The sequence below is a fragment of the Agrilus planipennis genome, unplaced genomic scaffold, assembly GCF_000699045.2.
Source record: "Agrilus planipennis isolate EAB-ADULT unplaced genomic scaffold, Apla_2.0 scaffold86, whole genome shotgun sequence".
In the NCBI taxonomy this organism is placed as follows: Eukaryota; Metazoa; Arthropoda; class Insecta; order Coleoptera; family Buprestidae; genus Agrilus; species Agrilus planipennis.
In genome coordinates this window covers 1127298-1145393 of record NW_020438863.1, presented here as the reverse complement: position 1 = coordinate 1145393, position 18096 = coordinate 1127298, and the positions used below count along the sequence as shown (strand labels likewise).

Below are 18096 nucleotides of genomic sequence, written 5' to 3'. Positions count from 1 at the left end.
GGCCATAGTTGCATTCATCACATAGAATTATAAGTTCAGGATTGTTTTTCAAACCACAAATACGACATCCACACTCTTTGCATTTTCTTTTCTTGTTATCTTTGCAATTTATACATCTGTAATTGTATTTTCCTGAAATAAATTTTAACAATTGTATTCAGATACATTGACAATCAAATGAGGGAAATTTACTCACTTAAGGGCGCCACTTTGAAGTCCTGAGTTTTCTTTTCTGTTAATAAACAACTTGTTTCTATTCTCATAATTTCATCTGGAAACTTAATTACACAGTCATTTATTGCTGCCTGTTCTCCACCAACAAGAATGTTTCCTTTAATTTCTTCTTTTGCTACATTGGTCAGTATGCAATTGTACCTTAGGAGCAATGTTTAAATTGTAAATAAACTTAAAAATGTTTCATTTTCATTAATTTACCAAAAGCCTCTCTTGTCAGGTGCATCAATATTATAATTAACTAGCACCTTCATTCCTTTCTTTAGCTCTGACCTCTTGTAGGTGTAATAAGATCTAGGTCTGATATCTTTAAATTCTACTTCTAGGTCAGCAAAATGTTCAAAGTTTCTAAAAAAAAAAAATAATAAACTTATTATCACGATTTCTGTACAAACAAAATATATACACTTACTCTAGCTTAATTTGAAAAAGAACATCCTCATTATTTAATGTTGATTGTAAACCTACATTGTTTTCCCACACAGCAACGAGTATACCTTCAAACCATGCTGTGTATTCTGGATCATGTGCATCTACCAAATCACCTACTTTAAAATATTTGCTGTCTACTTTTTTCCTTTCTTCCCTTACAATGTCAGTTGAATTAGATGGGCCTTCTTCCTTTTTTTTGTTATCAGTGCTTTTGTTAATATGCTCCTCTGATCTTATAACAAGTTGAATAACATCGTTTAATTGTACATCATAATCAAAAACACGTAAATCGTTTTCTAGCTGAAAATTCTGTACAATTACAACTTGATCACGTAAATAATTGTCGCTAAAATACCTGCTTTCCTTTATATAACAGTCTTTGACAATTTATTTTAATTCCCCGTTCTTCTTCAATTTTTTTCTTAATCTGTTCGATTTTGGAGGTTTTGGAGATATCAATAAAAATATCATTTTCCTCAGGCTTTGCATTTATATCACGAATTTTTATGTACATTGAATTTCGTTTTATTCCGATTTATTTAAAAATGATTACCGAAATAAAATATATTACTTTTATTTAATAATAAAGTTATATACTTGTGTATAACCTATTGATGGTGATTGGCGGTTAATTTTTATTTTAAATCAGGAATACCAACGATACCAACGCTCGGCACATCAGTGGTTCCTATGGCTTAAACCCTATCTATGAATTCTAATGATTCTATATCACCATTTCATCACACATCCGCGGGTGTTTCATCTATGACTACTATAATATCTCTTATCTATGGTCTATTATTATTAAAAAAAATGGAATTTATAAGAATATTAGTAAATGCAATAAAGTAAATGTGTTTTTTGTTCTCAAATACACGCTTTCATATTGTACTTTGCCTTTTTAACTTTTTTAAACTATGATTAATTTACAAGTGCAAGAACAAGAAGTGTTTTTTTTTGTCAGTTTTATTAACAGTTAAAAAAAACGTTAAAGTCCTGCAAAACCTCCAAAAATGTCTTTATCTAACGGGGTGAGTAAATGCTAAATGCTAATTAATGGTTTTTGTGCACAATGTAATAAGTAATTAAGAAATATTGTATAATATGTTCACCTCGTTGATTTGCAATCATAAGTAAGTACTGTTAATTATTAATATTAATATGTATATGTATTATGTGGGTTTAAAAATCTCATTTGAATTTTAAGATAATAATGTTACATAATATTTACGCAAATAAACATGTTACTCTTTTTGGTTACAGATAAAATAATATGAATTATAAATCGTAACTTTAAAAGGTTACTTCATCAGTGACATTCACATATCTTGTTCCTAAACCTTATGTTTGAATTGTTTTTTGTTTAATCTTAAAAATGAGTGATATAGCTTCAATAAAGGACGACTCATTTGAGGTAATTCCAAATGAATTAATAAAACATCAGGTACAATAGGAACTATGAAACAAGCAAGTTATGACTATTTAATTAAGAAATTAACAATTCAAATCAGTAAAGCAAGTGTGGAGATTCTGTAAAGTTAAAAATAAGTTAGCTCAGAATTAGTAAGCTGCCGAATGATAATGATAATTAGCTTTAATTGTATTTAAATAATAATACCTAAATAACACCTATTTAAATGTGTCAACAGTTTTTCAGAAATATGTAAATTTGTGAAGGAAAACTGATCGTAAGTGTTATTATTCAATCGTGAAAGCCTCAATTAGAAATCATATTTTACAAGTATATTAAAACGTGAAATGTTCCGTTTCCATTCTATGATAAAAATTAAAAATTACAGAATTATTTATATACCTACACATTACCTAAAGCAAACAGCGTTTTGGAAAATTCGAGTCAGTCCCGATGTAAAAACAATATCAATTGTCACGTATGAGACATGTATCTACTTGTCGCTGTTTTTTGATCGTGGCGTAAACACGACGCTCTCGAGGAAGCGCGTCGCGACGCCGACGGACTGGGAGCTGATTTGTGGACCGTGAGGTGTTCGCAAAAGTTCGCATTCAGTAAGGTACATAAGGTCCTTAACGCTCGGTGGATTGGTAGGACGCGTTCCGGATAGTAAGTTCGGTCGCGAACGTGACCGCATTATTATAAAAGACAAATATTTAGATAAATACTTACACCTACGTGGAATGGAAATTCAAATTCATATTTCGTATTTCAATTAAATAAGTACTCTCTCCATTGTGCTGTTCTATCGTTTTGACTCTTCGGAGGTTTTATAAGGAATGGGGGGTTGCTTTTTGCATTAGATAAAATCTGACATGAAGTACAACTTTGAAAAAGATTTTTATCAGTTTGTGCCAGGTATGTATATTTTTAAAATAAATGAGCCTTAGCGAATGTTCGTTTGAGTTTACGTGTGGAAAAAATAATAAATAATTATTTTAATTTCATATAAACAATTCAATTATTTCTGTACATATATATATACGTATATCGCAAACTATAATGGCGTAGTTGTTCGGCCCATAGATAAGTATGTTTTTCATTTTTTACTATCTTCTGAAAAACGTACATAATTGGAAATTGAAAAGAAAAAAGGTTAGCGCTTATGGCTTTTACGTGCTTTTCCAATACCATAAATTCCATTTTCCTTTTGGTATTAATACGAAATGCCTACTTATTTATGTATATCCCTTCATATATTTTGGGCTATCGCAGTTTGTCTTTTTCGATTGCTACTTGCCAATCGGCACTGCCCAAAATTAAATTCTAAAATGAACTAGAGGATGGCAGGACATCGATGAGTTTAAACGTCCAATTATTTTAATCTTATGAGTGTTACCTTTCCCTATCGTAACTTTATGGTTCTAATAAAAACATTGTCCGGTAACTTATGTTGGATAGATCTTTTTCGGGTCTTTCCTGTATGACGAAATAGCGTTATAAATTCCTACAATTTCAAGCAACACCTTTTGATTCGTTGGATAAGAAACTCGGCAAGGTTGTCTGATAATAAGGGCTTTTTCTACACGCGATCAACCGATTAAGGGTAAGACGAGCAAAGGCGCCCTCAGATTGGTAAAAGAGCAAAAAATTTTGGAAAATTCAGCGAATATAAACATGTAAAAGATCGGAAAACATTTCAGCGTAAATTCCGTCCCGACGATTTTTATTACCATACATAAATTACGTTCGATACGCATTTTTATCTAATAAATATGTACTGCACTTAGTAATGACTGTTGAAAACTCTAGAATAACATTTTGAAATTTGCACTTACTTATTACAGCAAATAATTAAATTAGTATCATTCGTAAGTCTAATAACAAAAGAACTGCTGATATTTCTGGAGTAGAAGCTGCCTCCTCATCTATCTGTGTTTAGTAATCGTCACAGAATTGCAGGTACAAAATAGGTGGGTTCATATTATGCATATGTACATATTTGGATAGTATTAATCAGAAAACATTTTTGCTTCACGCGTAGTAAAAGAAAGCGCGACCTGCTGTATTCGTGGCTGATAATTGGTATAATTAAATGTTTCTGCATCATTACTGTCTTTTTGTGTTACCGCTGTCGCCGTTTCGACTTACGACACCAGTTCATTCCCTGACCGTTCATATCGTCCCCTTGGGTAGACAGATGAAGGTGGTGAAATGGCAATTTCACTGGCTACGGTTCGCTTGGCAACCAGATAGATCCCTCTGGATGCACGGCGCGGCGTCGGTTATGGACGTGCCACCTGTTGTCAACAGTAATCGATTACTTCCTAGAATTGTAACTGTTGCATGAAATACAAGATGTTTTTTATTACCTAGCTGTAAAGATGCTCAATAGATAGGTAGTAGCTGTAAGATGTGTTATCATCAGTTCGCTGTCGTGGTTGAGTTGTATAGTGTAATGTTTAGACTCTAGATAGATAGGTAGGTAGGCATAAGAAATACTCACTTGCCTCAAGTTTTTCTTGACTTAATATTACCACCATACAGTTGTGATAATGGTGCGGAATGTAACTACTCAATTCTAGTCCGCATCTCACAATAATAAAATCAAGATTATACATAATGATCTAGATGTCATAATGGAATCCTTATCTTCACTCAAATATGACCGATACGATGCGTTTACTAAATTTTGGACCAACAACTTTTTCTGAATTTTCCTTCCACTTTCTATGTAAAATTACGAAAGCTAAAGGTTCCTTCTGATCTCATTATTTCGAAGTAGAAAGAGGAGACTGTGGTAAATATTAATTAAAAATTAAAAGGAATACCCACCCCTAATTACCATGTCGCGAGTCTCGCGTTGATAATGCCCGCGTATGAAGTGGGCGAAACACGTGTCCACTCGAATAAAATTATTTGTGGTAATTAGGGGGTGAGTATTCCTTTTAATTTTTAATCATTATTTCGATTCTGGTTGTACCTACTCTTGGAGCACAACATTACTACACCCTCTTTCGAAAGAAAACATTAAACAGAAGACGTATCGTTATTTACATCAACCCATCCATACAGGACTTCCAAAGTCCAAGGACGATAGAGCTAGCCTCCAGGATTTTACTGACAATCTAGTAAAATAGACTTTCTGGATTAAATACGAACATTTGTACAAAAACTGGATCATCATCGTGTTCAGACCATTCAGACAGCTCAGTTCTTTTGACCAGTTCACACCACAACATTTTAGCTGAATGCCATACTAGATATTCGAGAACATGAGAAACATTCGGGAACATTCTCACTGTGGACCACATTAAAAACATTCAAGAACATTCTAGCACAGGAGTCGACAAACTTTTAAGCTGGAAGAGCCATTGGTATTTAAAAAAACAATGCGATTGTTAGGTCGTAGTATTCCGAAAGACTATTATTCCAGGTGTCGAAAATTAGTGCCTCAGGCTTGGGCATCCCTTTTGGTGCTGTGCACTTATGCTGCGATATCAAAAGACTTTTATGCCTTTCCGGCTCTTCTAAACTACTACCTAGACTCATAAATTTCTTACTCCACAAATCTTTGCTTTTTAACTAATCGGATTTTGTTGTTTTGATCGTTCTTGTAAAGTAACCATCTGTGGCAATAAAAGCAAACAAAGGACCGTAACGCGTAACGCCAGACCGAACCCCTCTCTCCCCAATTTGCATTACCGAATTTATTGGCAGCCCCTAACCTTAATCATTAACAATTAATAGACGATATATTTTATGTTTTCAGCAAACATGATGAGGATGTTCAGCAATCATTCGTTAACCTTTGGCAGATGTCCGTGCTGCGATATCTTCCTAAAAGTAAATGTCAAAGTTTCAGTAAGTTCCCTGTTTGGTGTTGCATTATTCAATCGTACTTCCTATCTCTTATTTAATAAAATCGGAACGAGTATAAACCGTTTCTTCTTAAAAAATACATGTGGAAAAAAGCCAAACGATGTACGTACATATAATAAATTTCTGAGTTGGATGCGTGTTTACCAAATAAATTTACAAAAAAAATTAATACGTACCTACACCGCACTTACATATATTTTTAACAACTATTTTTTTTTCGTTAGTCTTCTGTGCATGTATGTACATATGTGCGTAAGTGTTTATGTGTGTGCATATAGAGCAACAACAAAAAAATATGTATTTCCCTTATTGTTACAGTATTAATATAATAGAATCGTGACAGCGTTTAATTTGTGTAGCATGTTTTTTTTTACATTTTGTTTCTGAACAAGCAAATTTTCTACAACACATCTACCATACTATATGTATAATTAGATTATATTAAAAAAAAAACAAGGCGGGGTTTATATTTTTTATTTTACCAGCAAGAAGGAAAAGCCTACACAGAAACATACCGTTTTGGGAAGCTCAATTAATAATTATACAAATTATACGTGCCTACCTACATACCTTGCATTAACCTGATATATTTTAAAATATGTATAAATAGGTAAATACCGACCTAAAGCATTTAAAATTGTCATCGAAACCGTTTTGATATACATATGTTTCATGCATACGTAAAAATAATTGTACAAGTTCTGAAACCCCTAGTCTCAGTACTGGCCCCGAGTAAGGTCCTACCTGCTTACATTCCTGTGAGATTCGTTCGTTGGCGACGCTTTATCTCGTAGCATCTCTCGTTCCACAAATTCCCGACTTAGAGATTTTAAATCCTACCTTGGCAAATGTAATTCCGTTTCTAATTAGATTCCCCATCAAGCGTACGCGAACTAGACCATCCTGTCACCTCTTCCTTTTCGTAGTCTACCTATATTGTGTTACTACATGTATGTATTGTTACACTTCCTCGTCTCCATCTTCGTCTTATTTATCTTGACAGGTCTCATAACTAAAGGTAACTTATTTTGTTTTGTTTGTTAAATTTTAAGGGAATTTCAACCGTTATGTAGGTAGTTTGTTATTGCAAACTATCTATAAAGGGCCCCTACAACCTCATCAGGAGATTTTCACAAATTGTTCTTCTAATTTGTGGTATTGTATTATTTCTACTCGCTGAAATTATTTAGATATTGATATTAATTGGACGACAGGACGACTATTAATTGTTTATAGTTTCGAGAGAAAGTAAATTGAAAGATTAATTAACCTTCGAACCACCAAACTGAGATATGGTAAAGTCTAAGGGAGAATTGAACGCGACGAGAGAGTAACAAGTGTCAGCGTAAAAACATAAAAAAAGTGAAAAGAAAGAACAGATGTAAATTTTGCTGAAAACATGTAACGATGTAAGTACATAATTTTGTGTGTACGTACATACATACCTAATATTTAGCAACTGAAGAACAAATAGCAAAAATTGCCAATTAAAATAGGTATTTTGCGTACGAAATCTCTCAATAGAGGTAAGCTACTCGGCGAAACAGATGTCCATGTCCCTTTCGATCTGTTCTAACTTTCATCTCACGTTGCGTTTTCTCTATTTCCCGTAAAGCGCGTGATTCTATAAATACGCGAGAGCAGGCAGAAGTAGGAGCGCTCCCGGTCGGGAAAAAGATCGATGGAACACAGTACGCGCGACGAAATTCCCAGAACAATTCCAGGAGAACAAGGCTACCCTTACTACTGTTATCGCTTACAAACAACTCCACACAATCCTGTCTAATCATCTACCCGAAGTATCTTAAGGAGAGTCACTAACTGCAATAGAATAAAATCTGTACAATGCATATTTAGATACGTGTGAAATTTAGATGGATTCTAATGCATTTAACATAAACATGAGTCAAGTCCATTTAAGTATATATGCATCTACAGATATGAAGATATGTTTGTACAGTTTGTGCGTCAGTTCAGAGCGTTTGTTTTCCCACAAAACGATAGGCACGTAATACTGCGAGACATTCTGTTTTCAATTTCCTCTCTCGGATCCTGTCGGATTGCGAAACTCCAGAATTAAATTAGACAAAAACGTGACATTTACTTGTACAATGGAATTTTAATTTGTTACGCAAAATTCGAAAGGCGAAACGGATTTCTATCGAGTTTTGGATATATTACCTACATGTAGGTAGTATAGCACATTATTCAAATTTTACCATACTCATATATGCATATATTTTAAATAAATCAAATCAAATAAAAATACCTAATACATATGGATAAAAGGATCCCTTTCGAATTTTAATATTTCTCTCACAGTAGTTGATTTGCCCCATTTCAATACGTTAACACCATTGATTTTGAGTTTCTACATGATGGGCTGGCTTTAGGTAGTAGCTTGTACGTATTATGCACGACCGCTCTCCTTGAGCCAAGAAAGCTCTATCGACACGTCGGCGTCGTGTGCTTCATGCTTACCCTGCTGCCCAAAATTATTGTCTCCTGTTGAACAAACGCCATCGGAAGTTGTCTAGAAAAAATCGCAGGCCATCCTTGATACGTTCACAAAGGCGTAAACGATTTCGGCCTGTATATATGTATCTCATGTACCTACGTACGTAGTGCCCGTTACAGCTTGAAAGCTCCCGTCCGAATGCGTGTTAACGTTTGAGATAATATTATTGAGAGATTGTGTTCGTTTTTCCTATGATAGCTGAATAGAAAGGCTTTTATAGGTATCGCATATCATTTGATACCATAAACTGAATAATTTGAGTATAAATTTAGTCCCTCTTTAGTGCTTCGTTAGGGATTAGGCTTCGTTTTCGCTCGCGTCAGTTAAATGTATGAAAACTTGTACTTGTACCTTGAATTTACCGTTAAAATTTAATCTCGGGGATTAAGATTTAAAGTCGAGTCGGTACATACATATAGGTATATTACACGATCTCCTGCTCGAATTTCTAATCAACAGTCTCATGGAATCAGCGATCCGTTTGTTGTCTGATGAACATGGCAGAAATAATAGACTTAAGTCGATAATCCTGTTCTAAAATAGACCGTGTGTTTTGAGTTGCTCCCTTCTAATAAATAATAGATACGTTAAGACGTTGGTATTTATTGTTACACAAAAATATTTCATGTTATCGGACTAGGACGAGTGTGCATGCATATCATATTTTAGCACTTGTTGAATACTTCTCACCGGCGGATAATACCTGTTGCTGAAGCTCTAAGTGTCACATGACATTAAGCTTTTGGAAGGTTGCCCAGAAGCTCTTTATCAAATGTATAAAACACATTACCTTACTATGTACGCACCTAATACATTATTACAATGCATTAATAACATTAGGGCTATACTTTTATCTTTTTACGTAAGATGCATGGGTAACGACACTCTAAATGTTTCAAGTATTTTTCTCCTGAATAAGGTAATTTTGTTGCCGAAATATTCTGTGGACTCCAACTTTTCCGGTGGTCAAAAAGCGATGCCGTAAGTTGGTATTAGAGGTCCTAATGAACAGGCACTGGTTTATTAAAAGTAGTGTCTGTAAATGTGCAATAACGGAAGAAATGATTTTTCAGCTTAATGGAATAGGCTTTAGGAGGTTTTCTGCTGATGGTTGCCATGCTATTTTCTACATTGTGTACGGGAAAATTGGGAAAACTGTAATTTAAACTGAAAAGCAGAAAATTAACTTATTTTCAATTACTTATCCTTTCAAATAAGAATTCTTTCTTGCTTTAAAGTTTAAACCATTCTGTTTCGCTCACTAGGAGACAGTTTTCAGACACTATTCAGTTTTATGCGTGGTTTTATGATCACTTAATTGAATGTACATATTTTGCACAGTTTGTACTGTAATCAATTCTAAGCAAGTAAATTAGTGCTTCTGTTAATTTGGTGCTAGCTTTTATCTTGGGCCTGTCGTGTATCGTATCGGTACACATTACAGCTTTATCACTGTCTGTCGGTGGTATATGTGTAGGCATATTTATGTAGGTACTATACCATACTATTGATTGTAAATATGTACATGTGTATGTAAGTATATACTGCATACATACATTTATGTATCTATTATCTATATTGGGTACATAATTAAAATCGTACCTACACCTTGACTGAATTAGTGCAGGTGAATGCAATTTCGACATGAGAAAAGTTCGGTCCTAAAATCCTTTGACTATAAGTAGTTTAATAAGAGACAGACAATAAAAACTGATTGTAACTAACTAAATTGAGAAAGAGTCGATTTTGAATTTACATTTATGCACATGCATTTGTGTGTATTTTAGGATGTTGGGCGGTGTGGCTGGTAGGTGCATGTCTACCAAAAGACGTGAATCGTTGTCAACTGTTAGCAGAAAACAATCTGAAGACATGGGAATACCACCAGCTTATCACACTAATCGTTACGCAAGGCGTCGAAGAGCCGTCACCACCTCCGACCATAAATCATGTGCCCTTATACAAACAAGACTCAAACTGGGCGATATTATGTGAGTGACTCTACCTTATTATTTAGCTATTCTTTTTAACCATCATCATCATCATCATCATCATCATCATACGGCCGTCAGTCCTACGATTGATTGGTTGAACACGCAACTCCACTCCTTCCTGTCCTGAGCTAATCTTTGCATTTCCCTAAAACTAGAACATCCCACAGCTTTAACTATTTGTGCACAATAATCTAATGTAGATCTACTTCCTTCTACTCCTCCTAACTCCTGTTTCTGCCTCTGACTACCCCTTCATGCCTACCAACCTGTCTCGCTTACTTCTTATTAACTTCCATAAAGTCCTCTGTTTTCCGACCGACTTCAAAAAAAGAAAGTGGAACGTTTATTATCAGTCGTGAGTGTGGCATCTTGAGTGACGATACACATATTGGTTTTGCAAACGTTGTGGAATTTAAAGGATTCCCTCGGTCAATTTTCCGCATCGAATTCGCCGGATAGCCATTTTTCCGGTGATACAATTCTAGCCGAAAATTTTCCGACTTTCTATTCATAATAGGTAATAACAGACATACATAACAGGTAATAGGTACTTGCCTAAATGTTAGTAAATGTAAAGGTTTGCTTGTAAAAACTTCGGATCTAGGAGCATGAGCTGGTACATGTAAGAAATTAGATAAATTAAGACGATTTTTTCGACTTTCATCATTCGAGTTTGGTAGGTACCTACATGTACATGTGCTAGGTTTTATCAATGACAAAAGGAGTAACTTCCGAATTTAATTTTAATTAAGCATAGGAACATACGTATGTATACTGCGATTTTCCTTTGCTTCGGAGATGGAAGCTTCTCATTAATTCGTCAACGAAAAATGTTTGCTTTTCCGAGATAACGCCAACTCGATATAATACATAATGATGTGATATTTTACCCTTCGTTTCGCTGAACCCCCACTAGTTTACAATATACACCTAGTCGTTGTTTCTCGCATAAAATTGAATTTCAATCGCATTATTTTTCAATTTCCCCATTGATTGATTCATCGGTCGGGAACTGTCTGTAGTGGGGAACGTCACAGTAACCTTTTCACATTAGTATTGACAAAATAATGTTTTAATATATTCAAACAATACCTAGTAGTTAGGCACTTCTGATTGGTACAAATTAAAACATTGTGAAATTAAGTAAGTAAGAAAATGTAAATAATTATTTATCGTTTTTATTAAGAAAGTCTCCTGTTTTCTTGCATACATACATACATACATACATAAATATCCCCGCATCCTTTAGGGATCCACTATTCCTAATTCAGGCGCAAATGGTCAATCGGCGAAGAATTGCACATTTTTTAATCGGTTTTTGAATCACACGAACGCTTATTACAAATGCATACCAGTTACATGCGTTACACACATGGTATTTGCAACGCTTTCGGGAATTAATAATACATTAAGTGTATATTTTGGAATAAGGGACAGCGGTAGTTTTATAAAAAGAAATTGCAACTCAACTGTGGCAAAACGTCTCATCGAAGTTATTGTCTAAAGGATTAAAGGATGTGTGACAAAATATACATGCAAGTATGTACTCCTATGCCGAAGGAAAACAGAAATATAAATCGTCATCGAAGAAAATCGAATCCTTCGATTTTCTTCGAAAATCCAATAGGTCAATTTGTATGTTATTCCCTGGAGTATCTCCCTCGGGAAATAAACACTTATCATCAGGCAAACAGTATTATATTATATTTGGGAAAACAGACCCTCCCCTGTCCTCTTTCACTACGATCAGTACAGCAGTTTTCCTGTATGTACCTATCCACCTACTTCAGACCGTTAAATATATCATTCAACTATTTTTCTTATTACACAAAATGTCTGCTTGAAGCACAGTTTTATGCGCATTAATAATTTCCTTTTGTTTTAATTAAAAATCATGCTTTTGATGCGCATAAAAAAGCAAGCAATTAGAACAAACAAACTTATATTGAGAAATTAGTAGAAACGTCGTAAAAAAAAGGACAAATTGTAGGAATTTTTGGTCACGTAATTTATAAACCTACATTATTGTACTTTCAGAAGAATGTAGCAGCAGTGCAAATTAGGCACTCAAATTAGTGTCCTCTGTTGCTCAGTTAGTCAAGTATGTGCCGGGAAAATGGGGAAAATCGTGCGCGCTTTTCCTTGACGGAAAATCTACCCGCGAAAACGGAGTTAACAGATCGGTACGGCAACCGCCAGGTGGCATTTTCTGTAAACTACGGTGTCCTTAGTAATATTAACAAATACTTTAAGGATAATACGGTCGTGATAGGTGTTTAATGATGAAACGATAAAACATGTGGTTGCCAAAAAGTCACGCACTAAACGTAGGCACCAGCATCCATTATACTAAACGGTTGGATAAACTCATTTACCTTCTCCTAATCACAATTAGATATTGTTTAATTAATCATTTACTGATGTAAAAACATTGTTGCCGATTTGAAGAAGAGAAAACATTTTTCTAAAGACATCAAAATAAGAATGATGAGCAAATGAAATAAAGGCATCTTACATCTTATTATTATATTGTGTTAGTGTTTCAATCGTGATAGGTAATACGCGCTCGTACTGTTTGTTTAAGTGAACTGACAGATACTTAAAACTATTATATGTGAGTAGGTAACGATGCATTTCGAGTAATTAACGACAAATTGATGCAGTCAGTGACTCGATAATATCGTAATTAGCAAATTTTTCAGCTGAAGACGTACGGTGCATAACTATTAATAAAAAGGCAAATTGCCGCGTGTGATAATAATACCGTTGATTAGACAACGTTGCTAGGATAATCTAGTTGTTCATGTGTCCTCGGGGCCACTGCGACGCGATGGTATGGCGTGAAAGCGCAGGACTGCAAAAGCACACGCTGATCCTGCCGTCGACGCCACGACGCTCCTCACATTAACCGAACGAAAATAATCGGAAAATTCCGAACAGGACACGTACTAGCATGAGTCGGGTGCAGGCCGAAAGCTCGTCACGTTCGGAGAGCGATAGGAAAAAATAAAACGCGAAAAATGAGGTGTAGATCTCGATGTGCGTCTGATGGTACCTAACGACGATAACGACGCGCGATAAAAACATCGGTAAAACGGTCGCAGGAAGGTGTGAAAAGGATACGTATCGTGTGTTTGGGAGAGTAGACACGCACATGTACAGAGCGTAAGGATAAGGATGGCGGCGGCGTCGCGTTTTCATAGTCGCGGACGATTGCGGTCTTGGTTGACCGACGCCTCTGGTCGCTCAGTACAGTGAAGAAACATGGAGGTATGCCGTTGTATTTGTGTATCATTAGATGAGCAGACAGTGAAAAGACGACCGAGGAAACGGGAAAACCAGGTTAGTTGCTTTCCGCCGTTGCAGACCATTTCCCTTTTCCGCGTCCATCGATTATTCCATGCCTCATCTACCATACAGATATCGGTACGTCCGTCCGTCTTACCACTTCTGACCCACATATGTATGTATCTAATCTACTCTTCCGACCATGTAAACAGAAAATTTTCATTCATCTTCCACTAATAACGAGGGTAATCCGCGGACCAGTCGGTTTCTTCCTCCTCTGTTTTTCACCCATGCTTATTTCCTTCGTTTCTCTCATTTTCAGTCGCTCATATTCTGTCTTCTCTTCTTCCACGTCTGTCCGCATACGTGTATAATACATACGTACAAATAATAATATATTTGAAAGGAGTTCCTGAATTTAACTGCCTAGTACATGTACCTATGTTAGCGAATACACAACAAAAGAGGAACAATTGCAAGGTACTTATAAAATCTGTTGCATATAAAATCCTGTTTTTCCTATTCTGTTGCCATTGGCACGTACCTGAAATTAGACAGGTACAAAAAATCTACCGTTCTATATTGCATTATTATTAATAGGGAATTTTTGAATATTTNATTCTACTTCTAGGTCAGCAAAATGTTCAAAGTTTCTAAAAAAAAAAAATAATAAACTTATTATCACGATTTCTGTACAAACAAAATATATACACTTACTCTAGCTTAATTTGAAAAAGAACATCCTCATTATTTAATGTTGATTGTAAACCTACATTGTTTTCCCACACAGCAACGAGTATACCTTCAAACCATGCTGTGTATTCTGGATCATGTGCATCTACCAAATCACCTACTTTAAAATATTTGCTGTCTACTTTTTTCCTTTCTTCCCTTACAATGTCAGTTGAATTAGATGGGCCTTCTTCCTTTTTTTTGTTATCAGTGCTTTTGTTAATATGCTCCTCTGATCTTATAACAAGTTGAATAACATCGTTTAATTGTACATCATAATCAAAAACACGTAAATCGTTTTCTAGCTGAAAATTCTGTACAATTACAACTTGATCACGTAAATAATTGTCGCTAAAATACCTGCTTTCCTTTATATAACAGTCTTTGACAATTTATTTTAATTCCCCGTTCTTCTTCAATTTTTTTCTTAATCTGTTCGATTTTGGAGGTTTTGGAGATATCAATAAAAATATCATTTTCCTCAGGCTTTGCATTTATATCACGAATTTTTATGTACATTGAATTTCGTTTTATTCCGATTTATTTAAAAATGATTACCGAAATAAAATATATTACTTTTATTTAATAATAAAGTTATATACTTGTGTATAACCTATTGATGGTGATTGGCGGTTAATTTTTATTTTAAATCAGGAATACCAACGATACCAACGCTCGGCACATCAGTGGTTCCTATGGCTTAAACCCTATCTATGAATTCTAATGATTCTATATCACCATTTCATCACACATCCGCGGGTGTTTCATCTATGACTACTATAATATCTCTTATCTATGGTCTATTATTATTAAAAAAAATGGAATTTATAAGAATATTAGTAAATGCAATAAAGTAAATGTGTTTTTTGTTCTCAAATACACGCTTTCATATTGTACTTTGCCTTTTTAACTTTTTTAAACTATGATTAATTTACAAGTGCAAGAACAAGAAGTGTTTTTTTTTGTCAGTTTTATTAACAGTTAAAAAAAACGTTAAAGTCCTGCAAAACCTCCAAAAATGTCTTTATCTAACGGGGTGAGTAAATGCTAAATGCTAATTAATGGTTTTTGTGCACAATGTAATAAGTAATTAAGAAATATTGTATAATATGTTCACCTCGTTGATTTGCAATCATAAGTAAGTACTGTTAATTATTAATATTAATATGTATATGTATTATGTGGGTTTAAAAATCTCATTTGAATTTTAAGATAATAATGTTACATAATATTTACGCAAATAAACATGTTACTCTTTTTGGTTACAGATAAAATAATATGAATTATAAATCGTAACTTTAAAAGGTTACTTCATCAGTGACATTCACATATCTTGTTCCTAAACCTTATGTTTGAATTGTTTTTTGTTTAATCTTAAAAATGAGTGATATAGCTTCAATAAAGGACGACTCATTTGAGGTAATTCCAAATGAATTAATAAAACATCAGGTACAATAGGAACTATGAAACAAGCAAGTTATGACTATTTAATTAAGAAATTAACAATTCAAATCAGTAAAGCAAGTGTGGAGATTCTGTAAAGTTAAAAATAAGTTAGCTCAGAATTAGTAAGCTGCCGAATGATAATGATAATTAGCTTTAATTGTATTTAAATAATAATAATAAGAACATAAAATTTTACTTTACATAATATACTTTCCTAAACAGCAGTAATTATTTTATCACACTTACTGATTGGTTATATCACCTGTTTTTAGCATGCATTTTGACCTTCTTATCACAAGCAGATATTTATTTTTTAAGTTGTAAAAATAGGGGGGGGATAATGGGTTTCAATCCCCCATTAATAAGACTGCAAAGTAGATTGTAAAATATGTATTGCAGTTTTTTTATTGCTAATACTTATTGAGTCGTTGATATTTTACTTTTGCACACATTATTTGAAAACTAGTAAAAAAGTCTGAAAAATATGAATATGAAATAACGAATGTTCGCATTGTTCGGTTTTCTTCGATGTTGGTGAGATTATTGACATTCTTGCTGGTTTTATTTTAGAAAAGCACCCGACACTTAAATAATCATTTTATGAAGGCGTATTTCTTCTTGCAGGTGCTACCGTTTGCTCTTGGAATAGGCATAATCGTTATAAGCGCAGTGATATACCAGTTGTTTTTTTCTAAAACTGGCATAAAAGGTAGCTCTAATTAATTTAATGTACGTTTCGATATTTTTTTTTTACTGTAGGTGGTAAAAAGAAGAAATTAGTTACTTTAGAGGATCCTCAGAAGAAGTATGCATTGCCACTGATAGAAAGACATGAAATTAATCACGACACTAGAAGGTTCAGATTTGGACTTCCTTCACCTAATCATGTTTTGGGTAAATTGATTTTAAATGAATGCACTTGTTAATTGTCCTTTTAATGTTTATTTTATGTAGGTCTTCCAATAGGACAACACATTCACTTAAGCGCAAAAGTAGGAGGCGATTTAATAATTAGGTCTTACACACCAGTTTCAACAGACGACGATTATGGATACGTGGATTTGGTGATAAAAGTTTATTTCAAAAATGTTCACCCTAAATTTCCAGACGGGGGAAAAATGTCACAATATTTGAACAACATGACATTGGGGGAGACTGTTGATTTTAGGGGTCCATCTGGCCGTTTACAGTACATTGGCCCAGGGAAATTTTTGATTAAAAAACTACGCAGCGATCCTCCTCAAGAAGTAAATGTGTCGAAAATTAACATGATAGCTGGAGGTACTGGAATTACTCCTATGCTTCAGCTAATACGACATATAACAAAAGACCCCCTGGATAATACAAAATTGACATTATTATTTGCTAATCAAAGTGAAGGAGATATTTTATTGCGAGATGAGTTGGAAGAGGTAGCCAAAAATTATCCTGAGCAATTCAAACATTGGTACACCATTGATAGAGCAAGTGATGGTATTTGCTAATTTAAAGCTTGTTATGTAGTAATGTTAATCCTGTTATATACATTTTAGGATGGAAGTATAGTGTAGGATTCGTGAATGATGTTATGATCAAGGAGCATATGTATCCTCCAAGTTCTACTACATTGGTTTTAATGTGTGGTCCACCTCCGATGATTCAATTTGCATGTATTCCAAGTTTAAAAAATTTGGGATATAATGAGAATTTGCATTTCTCCTATTAATAATAAACATTTTTACTATTAAGTCATGCAAAAGATGGAAAAATGATGGTCACTTTATTTTAGTTCTATTCACAATAATATTTTTATTGTATATATGTAGTAGTAGTATGATTTTCTGCATTTTTCATTCTAAGTTGTATACATTTCGTTGGCAATAATACTGATGGCATGCAATCTTTATTTATTTTTGTGATAAATAAAAAACATCAAAAGTAGGGTAGTTTTTAATCATAAATGTATTTCAATATTTCAAAAGTATCAAAACAAAATCCTCGCAAAAATTTGTAAAAATGTTGATACGTTTTTTTAAACACCCTATATATTTTGAGTAGTGATTTATAAGTTAAAATTTTAATACTTTCAAATAATTAAATAGTATCTAATTATATAATGATTGAAGATCTTACAATATAAATTTAGAATAAGAATTCTCTTTAACTGCCGAATGTCCACC

General features: G+C 34.0%; 3 protein-coding genes across 6 annotated transcripts in view; 1 reads left to right on the top strand and 2 right to left on the bottom strand.

Annotated features, from left to right (window-relative positions):
• Positions 1-1279, bottom strand: part of LOC108735643 (E3 ubiquitin-protein ligase UHRF1-like) — a 35860-nt gene extending 34581 nt beyond the window's left edge. The window contains exons 1-5 of the mRNA XM_025974773.1: positions 1022-1279; positions 647-966; positions 436-582; positions 197-375; positions 40-132 (exon numbers count right to left, since the gene is read on the bottom strand). Coding sequence (XP_025830558.1) covers positions 40-132; positions 197-375; positions 436-582; positions 647-966; positions 1022-1180 — 898 coding nt within the window. The 5' untranslated portion in view covers positions 1181-1279. The remainder of the gene's footprint in view (positions 1-39; positions 133-196; positions 376-435; positions 583-646; positions 967-1021) is intronic.
• Positions 1280-14336: 13057 nt separating this feature from the next.
• LOC108735630 (E3 ubiquitin-protein ligase UHRF1-like) lies at positions 14337-15197 on the bottom strand. Its single transcript, XM_025975052.1, has 3 exons — positions 14852-15197; positions 14477-14796; positions 14337-14412 (listed from the first exon to the last, which is right to left on the bottom strand). The coding sequence occupies exons 1-3, from the start codon at positions 15008-15010 to the stop codon at positions 14337-14339; spliced, it is 555 nt and encodes a 184-aa protein (XP_025830837.1). The 5' UTR covers positions 15011-15197.
• Positions 15198-15303: 106 nt separating this feature from the next.
• On the top strand, positions 15304-17857 carry LOC112904414 (NADH-cytochrome b5 reductase 2-like). 4 transcript variants are annotated; one of them, XM_025974393.1, is made up of 6 exons: positions 15355-15527; positions 15760-15910; positions 16562-16646; positions 16697-16831; positions 16892-17410; positions 17470-17857. In XM_025974393.1, exons 2-6 carry the CDS (start codon positions 15872-15874, stop codon positions 17640-17642), a joined length of 951 nt encoding a protein of 316 aa, XP_025830178.1. In that variant the 5' UTR covers positions 15355-15527; positions 15760-15871; the 3' UTR covers positions 17643-17857. The 4 variants fall into 4 exon arrangements, with proteins under 4 accessions (XP_025830180.1, XP_025830178.1, XP_025830179.1 ...); XM_025974395.1 differs by lacking the exon at positions 15760-15910 and having other exon boundaries at positions 15304-15527; XM_025974394.1 differs by lacking the exons at positions 15355-15527; positions 15760-15910 and adding an exon at positions 16283-16471 and having other exon boundaries at positions 16544-16646.
• Positions 17858-18096: the final 239 nt, after the last annotated feature.

Coding starts and splice junctions, on each gene's coding strand:
- LOC112904414 (XM_025974393.1), top strand. CDS start 15,872: ATGAGTGATATAGCTTCAATAAAGGACGACTCATTTGAG. Junction 16,647..16,696: donor TTCTAAAACTGGCATAAAAG/GTAGCTCTAATT, acceptor TTTTTACTGTAG/GTGGTAAAAAGAAGAAATTA. Junction 16,832..16,891: donor TTCACCTAATCATGTTTTGG/GTAAATTGATTT, acceptor TATTTTATGTAG/GTCTTCCAATAGGACAACAC.